The following is an 8,338-nucleotide window of genomic DNA, read 5'->3' as shown; positions in this document are numbered from 1 at the left end:
AAACTTCCGCCTACCTATTTTATTGGTTCGAAAAAATTACTTGTTGTAGAATACTATCCCAAAATTCTACATAAAATATATAGCGATCGTACCAAAAGCATATCATATTTTTAAAAAATGAAAAAAAATACTTTATTTTTTAAAAGTACCGCCTACCCATTTTATTGCTTCCAAAAAATTATGTCTGATAGATAAAACTACTCCAAGGTTCTACAAAAATTTTTTCGTAATTGTGCCAGAAAGATATCGGGACTAAAAAAAGCAAGAACATTTATTAATTTTTTTATCAATGTTTCTGTTATCAGAAACCTTACCCGAATTTTCCACAAATGTGTCTCAATGATATCTACAACATATTAAAATTTCGTCAAAATCGGTTAAGCCGATCAAAAGATATGAATTATTTTCGAAATTTTATTTTTATTTTTTACACCAAAACGGTTCAATATTAAGAGCTAATATTTGACTAAATTGTAAGTGACACTGATAGCAATTAAAGAGCAAAAAAAATGAGCATGATCCGTGTGGTGGCACATTGATCCTTCTTATCCGGCTACGGCCTTGTGATCAACCATTGTAACGATCAGTCGGATTTATGGAGTCGGTCGGCGTCTTCTGATACATCCCGGCTATTTACGCCCGTAGTACACGTACTTCGGAACTATCTATCCCTGAATCCTTCGCCACTACATAGCGACGAGGGTGATATATGCGGAAATGCACGTGGTGCGAGTATTAGCCCGGCTTGGAAGGGGGTGAGGCGTTTCCCCGGGCTAATTTGCGGCCATCAATTCGCGATCCTCTCGGCCGCGAAGAGTATACTTGTGTGTACAACTATATGTATACGTATATATTATTAGGTCAGATTGTATGCGCGTTAAGTCGGATCCGGACCGAGCCAGCAAGCGCGAACGAGCGCGAATGCCGCGAATGAGCGACATGCCTCGACGAGCGCAAATGGAATCGGAAGTACTTATCGAAGCAAGTTTGCGCTAGTTCACGCTCGTTTGCTCGCTTGGTCCGGATCTGACCAGAATAATTTGCAGCGAGAGCTGCTTTCCATTTCCCTTCGACTTGCGATCTATTCCCAGAGCATAGGTCGAATCGTCGATCTCCGGAGAAAGATCTTGACGTCTACTCGGGATCCTGAGGCCAGTTAAGGGAGAATCGGCGTTACGTTTCGTTCGCCGTGTTCTTGGATAAGAAGCTCCGCGCGATTCATCGTCACTTCCTTCTTGTTTCTTTACGATTGACCGAGCGTGCAAGGGGATCTGTGCGCGCTAGTTAAAGACTCTACAATCACCGCGATCTTATCCGAACTTTGTTCCATGACGATCGTTGGCACTTCACGCTTCGGGTTGTCTATTGAAGAACTGATACTGCAACATGGGAAAGAAAGGGTCATCTTTTATGCTTTGCCGTTTTTTCGAGCGGTGTATGCGAGACGTTTCTCGCGACAATAGAGAGGAACCGCGCTAACAATCGGTCTTGGAAGAGCGCGAATATCTCGGTGGGAACTCTCTTAATACAGGAGATTCGTTTAGAGAGAAAAATTTACAGGTTATAATTAAAAATCTCTGAATTTATATCCCCTTTGTGATTGTAAAACCGAATCTTTCTCGAACTCGAGGAGATATCCTTGCGTTCTGTCTTTCGTTACGTTCATGTTGAAAAAATAATTTTTACCCACTGATGTATTAGTAACTTCAGAAAGTGCGTTACTGCATAATTTTTATTCTTTATCAAACCCAAACCTTAGATGTTAGATTATCTATCAAATTTAATTTATATAAAAAAAACGCGCGCGCAATTAAAATCCATTCCAATCTGTGCAATGTTCTCAGCTCAGGAATAAAGCCCTGTTTGAAATTATCGTTCTGTTCATAACCGTGTTTCATTACCATTCATCATCAGAACCCCTGGCGAAAATAAGAAGCCTTATAGAGCGTTGACAAACGTTTGGTGAGGGTTTTCTGAGCGTTTATACGCTTTCAAACGTTGTAAGAACGCTTACACAACGCTGTTGGGTTGTAAACGCTTTCGGAACCCTTATCAAACGCTGTATAAAACGTTTCGTGAAAATTCTGTAATGCTAAGCCAACGCTTTTCAGAGAACGCTTAGTGAACGCTGATACAACTTCGTATAGAGAGTTTGCTGTCAGACTTTACAAACGTTTATCAAACGCTTTTCCCAACGCCGTAAGACAAGCGTTTTCCCTTTGCTCAGCAAATGCTCTTCTAATGCGGCGAATTGTAGGGCGTTTGTGCAAACGGTTTGCGAACGTTTAAGAAACGCTTTATCCGGCGCTGTAACACGAGCGTTTTCCCTCCTGTATCAAAAGCTGTATAAAACGTTTCGTGAAAGTTCTGTAATGCTAAGCCAACGCTTTTCAGAGAACGCTTAGTGAACGCTGAAACAACTTCGTATAGAGAATTTACTGTCAGACTTTACAAACGTTTATCAAACGCTTTTCCCAACGCCGTAAGACAAGCGTTCACCAAACGCTCTTCCGATGTGGCGAATTGTAGAGGCGCAGTGAACGTTTTGTACATCGACATATAGTATGGACTGCGCACAGGTATAGAAAAATATGACCGGCGACTCACACCGGTGGAAGAAAAGAGATAGCGACTGGTAGAAGTCAAGCTGTCTTTTTCTATCCAGTGCGTACAGACAAAGAGGGAACGAGGTAGAGGTCAACTCTACCGGACACTTTTTGAAAGCTTTCATATAGGGATCGCGTAGTCCATACTATATGTCGATGGTTTTGTAAGGCGTTAACGCAAACGGCTTGGAGACGCCCAAGAAACGCTTTTCCCGACTCCGTAACACAAGCGTTTTCCCTCCGTTCAGCAAACGTTCTTCTAACAATGCCGCTAGGCGGCACATCTTTCTCGCATTTAAAATACATCCAGTCGCGTATATAAGCAGACCCCCTGCGAGGCGAAAAGCAGATTTCGACATTTAACGCTCTTTATGCCGTTTCTTCTAACGACAAGAGTAAACGCCCGTTAAACGCTCAATAGAGGCTGCACACAGTTTCCAATGATGAAAGCAAACGCTTTTGACTTATTAAACGCTTAACAGAGGATCTCTAAATGTTTTAAAGAATTCTCAGCAAACGTCATACGTCATGTAAACTCTGTGCAAACTCTCAAAAACGCTTAATACAAACGTCTTTCAAACGCTAAACTGTTGCAATTTCTGCTTTTTAAACGTTTTACTGACCGATTCTAAACGCTCAACGAACTCCCGCAAACGCTCATGTAAACGCTGTGCAAGCTCTCAAAAAACGCCTTTCAAACCCTAAAGCGATGCAATTTCCGCTTTTCAAACGCTTTTCAAACGGATTACTGGCCGTTTTCAAACGCTCAACAAATCCCGTAAACGCTGTGTAAACGCTGTGAAAATGCTGTGCAAACTTTCAAAACTCTTAATACAAACGTCTTTCAAACGCTAAAGCGTTGCAATTTGTGCTTTTTAAACGTTTTACTGACCGATTCTAAACGCTCAACGAACTCCCGCAAACGCTCACGTAAACGCTTAACAAACGCTTATGAAACTTCCTATTTTCGCCAGGGACGTTAGAAGAGGACCGCTCTGATCAATATTTCGATATTGCGCCTTCGCGACGGTCTCTCCGAATTAATCGAGAGGGGGAGGGGAGGGGGAGGGGAGGGGGAGGGGGGGGAGGGAGGGAGAGAGAGAGAGAGAGAGAATATAATCTAAGGACAAGGTGCGTGGAAGTGATCAAGTCGGAGAGAGAGAGAGAAAGAGGGAGAGAGAGAGAGAGAAAGAGAGAGAGAGCGAGCGAGAGCGAGAGCGAGAGCGAGAGCGAGAGCGAGAGCGAGAGAGAGAGAGAGAGAGAGAGAGAGAGAGAGAGAGAGAGAGAGAGAGAGAGAGAGAGAGAGAGAGAGAGAGAGAGAGAGAGAGAGAGAGAGAGAGAGAGAGAGAGAGAGAGAGAGAGAGAGAGAGAGAGAGAGAGAGAGAGAGAGAGAGAGAGAGAGAGAGAGAGAGAGAGAGAGAGAGAGAGAGAGAGAGAGAGAGAGAGAGAGGAGAGAGAGAGAGAGAGAGAGAGAGAGAGAGAGAGAGAGAGAGAGAGAGAGAGAGAGAGAGAGAGAGAGAGAGAGAGAGAGAGAGAGAGAGAGAGAGAGAGAGAGAGAGAGAGAGAGAGAGAGAGAGAGAGAGAGAGAGAGAGAGAGAGAGAGAGAGAGAGAGAGAGAGAGAGAGAGAGAGAGAGAGAGAGAGAGAGAGAGAGAGAGAGAGAGAGAGAGAGAGAGAGAGAGAGAGAGAGAGAGAGAGAGAGAGAGAGAGAGAGAGAGAGAGAGAGAGAGAGAGAGAGAGAGAGAGAGAGAGAGAGAGAGAGAGAGAGAGCAGTAGGCGCGAACCGATCTAAGGCTTAGTGAATATCCTTACACTGTAACGGAGGGTCAGTGGGAATGCTGTCCCGGTAGCTGGAGTGATGGAGAGAGTGTTGGTGGTGGTGGTGGTCCATTCAGGTTCAGGCAGATGGGGGGTAGTTGTCTTACCATGCTGGAGCCAACCTGCTGCAGTAGTCCGAGTCCCTGCTGCGACGACGTCGAGGACACGGACGGCCGTCTCGAGCCGCGAATACTGTTCAGGCTCGAACTGAGCAGATAGGGCACGCTGCTACTCGTGATCGGCATTCCGCCCCCCTGCGAACAGATCCGATTTTATTCGGATTGGTTGGGTTCCACTGGGTAATCGCTATTCTGCCAAAATTTACGCGCGAGAGACAGAGAACAGACGTTTGGGAAACTAATTTCTCGTCCGTTAAGATTTCACGCGTAAATCACGAATCTGCGATTTCACTCTCGTGCTTCGTTAATACTCCGCACGGCGGATCAATTAACGACTCCGATTTATTTCTGTTTTACCCGTATGATCAATAGAAGGGATTCAGTTTTATAGATGGCAGCTAGTTTTCCGATTGTTCCGAAGAATGTCAGTAGGTCATGCTAGTTTGAACTTCGATGCGCCCCGCGAGCATTACTTGATATTGTGCATAGAATATTAAATTCCCGTTGAATATTTAATTCTCGAAACGGAGACGTTACAAATTCCCGATGAGACTCGTTTGAAGAGTACGGCACTTCCGCGTTTCACGATTGCGAATGTCGCGAGCAGCCGTTCACCAATGATTCTGTATCTGTGATATTGATGCCATTTCTTTTTTTAAGGTAGGGGAGACCGGGGCTAAGCCGACAACGGAGCAAACTTGACACTAGGCTTTTTGCCAATTTAAATCTATCGTAGAAACTTGCCTTTCCTACTGTAAATGCGTCTTTATGTGCCAGTATTATCAACGGAATTTGGTAACATTCTGAGTTATAGTGTAATTTTTAACGCGACATAAGCGTTTTTGATAGTGAAAAGTAATTTTTCTGATCTCTCGAAAATGTCTACTCTTTCATCGAGCTTTACTCTTGCGAATCTACCGGTAAGTGATTTTGATGGGAAATTTGATGCTCTATATGAATCCGATAATCGTTTTTGCATATTTTCGAAATTTTCATGTTTTTGAAGTGACAAAAGTGAAAAACGACGTCCGGGGCAAAGTCAACACCACGCCGTTTCGTCGGCTCCCAGTAACAAACGATGCTTGTCATGCAGCCGTATGGCTCATGACAAATGTATGCGCACGTCCGATCGCGAGTTTACCTGTATTAATTGTTTTTCAGACATGAGTTTAGATGAAGATAATTGAAAGTTCAACAATTTTTGTTCTTATTATTTTAAATGATTGTTCTAGCTACTTTATTCCGAATTTTTGTACTTTTTAAATACACAATAAACAATGTATTTTCATTTTCAGACAGTAAAAAATAAGTTCCAGATCAAATTGTGTCGATCAGACAAAGTGTTGAGTTTGCCCCGGCGGGGTGTCGAGTTTGCCCCGGCATTTTTCAATTCGAAAATTTGTCTTCGCGTCACTTTTCCTTTCCTGGCGGCAAAACAAAGCGACGTACAGCAAAACTTCCTGAATCAATTTTGTACCTGAAGAAACACTCTTTAAATATGTACCATTGAATTTGCCTAAAAATTTTAATTAAATATTAAAAATTGCCTTTGAAAAAATAGTGTCGGCTTAGCCCCGGTCTCCCCTATATTTTTTTTTTAATACGCGTCGCACGTCGCGTGTTGTTTCCGTGACATGCAAATTATAGTAGGCGCGGAGGATATGCATGCATATATGTATGTATAATATATAATATATACCGTAGGCGGGGATAAATTAATATTGGACCCGCGTCGTTCCTGGGGACCGGTGCTGGAGTGTCGACGGATCGGCAGGCCGCCGCCGCCACCGGTACCGGGCGTCCCGCCCGGCGAACTCGCGCAGGACGGCGCTATCCGTATCTTTGGTGTCATCAGGGTATTGTCCGATAGTCGTCTACTGGTGAACGTGTTGGCAACTCGCAGGAAATTACTGTCGTTGGCCGACGGTGAGTTGAACCATCCGCCGAACATCGCTAAACACCGATAAACGTGTCACGGTTCAATTAAATCGGTTTCGTACAAACGAAACATTGCGTCCTTTATCGAGGATCGCGTAAATATTATATTTCATATAGGGGAAAAGGGAAGTCATCTCCACTTACCAGCCATCGAACTCTTCCGCACCATATTTTCCGCGGATGCCGTCGATAAGGATCCTGCGTGCAGGAAAACGTCGTTTTAGTATCCGTAAACTCGGATCACTTAATTCCCGGAAGGACCGTTTCCATAAATATTGAATAAACTTAATTAAACCGTTTTTTTCCTGTCCTCTTCCAGTTCTGTCGCTCGAAGGAATCTGAATATTTATTAAACCGTCGCTCAGTTTCGTTAATATTTATGGGAACCGTCAATCAGAGTGCTACTTGACTAGAGGAAAAGTGTCGTAACCCTTTTAACTGTTATGGGTGTGTTAAAAAGGGAACATTAGAACCTATTGCAAATTAATTCGAGACCGTGACAAAACTTGAGAAAATTCAACTGAATGACGCAAAGAATGTTAAATTGTTTGGAAAATGATGACATTGGAAAAGACCCCAGGATCTGTTTGATATTTCTATCAGTGCTCGCACCGATGCTATTTTTTCTGGCCATATCCTCGGCTGACGAAGTCTTGCGTTGCTCGATGCGCAAATTCGGGATGTTAAAGGCCGGCACGTGTACGTTGTCAGTGCTGTACTGATGTCGCAGAGGTCGAGACTTGTCGGGGCTCGGTAAAGAAAGATTATCGAGCGTCAGTTTGTTCCTTTGATTTCTGCAAATTGAAAAATGGGACAGAGCTCGCACGCGATGAGCGTTATGAAAATTTTCAAGATGCGTTACATGTCGGTCGATACTTGCATTACGAGATTAATTAATTAGCTGCCGCAATATTCGTTAATTATACGGAGTGCACTACTTAATTGAAATTGCGTTAAGTCGCGCAAATAGGATCTTCGTTCGGCCAGAACAATTATAACAAGGATTATCAATAACAAGAATTAATTATAACATAAAAGATTAGTTATACTTTTTCATTGGAAGACTTTTGAATATATTCGAGCGAATAGCCATTAGTACTTGAAAGTTGAAAAACTCTTTAATGATTTTACGCGTCATTAAGGGGATGCTGGAGCCGCAGACGAACTCGATCAGCGTCGATAAAGAAGTGCTCACCGATTCTTACACATACCTACAGAGCGCCTGCTCTAGGGCTACCCGTTATACTGATCCGTATGTTTTTGGCTGAATTCGGGGAGACGCGTAACATGTGCATATAAAATTTTCAAACACACTTTTCTCTTATACTAAAGCTCGTAGCTCATTTCTGTAAGCGCAGGATTCTTCTTTATTGTATTTCCGAGACCGCTGCCAGGTTTTTGTATACGTACACAGTCTAAAACTTTTATGTGCAGCAAATGTCATGAGTCGACCGCAGAATCAAAAATAAAACTGTAATTTTCTAATTTTTTTTCGTTTTTTATACGCAAATGGTGTCTGCGGTATTCGTTATCGTCCATACTTTAATTCTGGACAAAAAATTTTTAATTCGGTGAAATCAATCAAAAGATTAGTGTGTCTGAAAATTTCGCGGTAAAACAGAGCTGTCTCCAGCATCCCCTTAAATGCGCGCAAATACTCGTTTAGTTTCACAACAATTATTAATTAGGCTGCCAAGGGAATCATTACGTTGTACTCCCGTTTCGTTTGTTTAGGTACTCGACGCATATATTACTCCGTCCGATCTTAGTGCTAATTGCACTTACCTCTCAATATTGTTTAGCATATCCTGCAGCACCTCGAGGAGTAGTATGAATTGCTCGAGATTCAGCTTCGGGT

General features: G+C 42.9%; 1 protein-coding gene across 1 annotated transcript; it reads right to left on the bottom strand.

Annotated features, from left to right (window-relative positions):
• Positions 1-414: 414 nt before the first annotated feature.
• Positions 415-8,332, bottom strand: LOC139786594 (uncharacterized). The gene is made up of 6 exons (XM_071725748.1): positions 8,266-8,332; positions 7,093-7,274; positions 6,625-6,678; positions 6,242-6,495; positions 4,531-4,677; positions 415-1,379 (listed from the first exon to the last, which is right to left on the bottom strand). Exons 1-6 carry the CDS (start codon positions 8,283-8,285, stop codon positions 1,347-1,349), a joined length of 690 nt encoding a protein of 229 aa, XP_071581849.1. The 5' UTR covers positions 8,286-8,332; the 3' UTR covers positions 415-1,346.
• Between the last annotated feature and the right edge of the window lie 6 nt (positions 8,333-8,338).

This window comes from Temnothorax nylanderi, unplaced genomic scaffold (assembly GCF_030848795.1).
Source record: "Temnothorax nylanderi isolate EJ_2023f unplaced genomic scaffold, tnyl_v1.0 TNYL_tig1085_pilon, whole genome shotgun sequence".
Taxonomy (NCBI): domain Eukaryota; kingdom Metazoa; phylum Arthropoda; class Insecta; order Hymenoptera; family Formicidae; genus Temnothorax; species Temnothorax nylanderi.
Note: the sequence above shows the minus strand (reverse complement) of the source record. Positions and strands in the feature narration are given on the sequence as shown.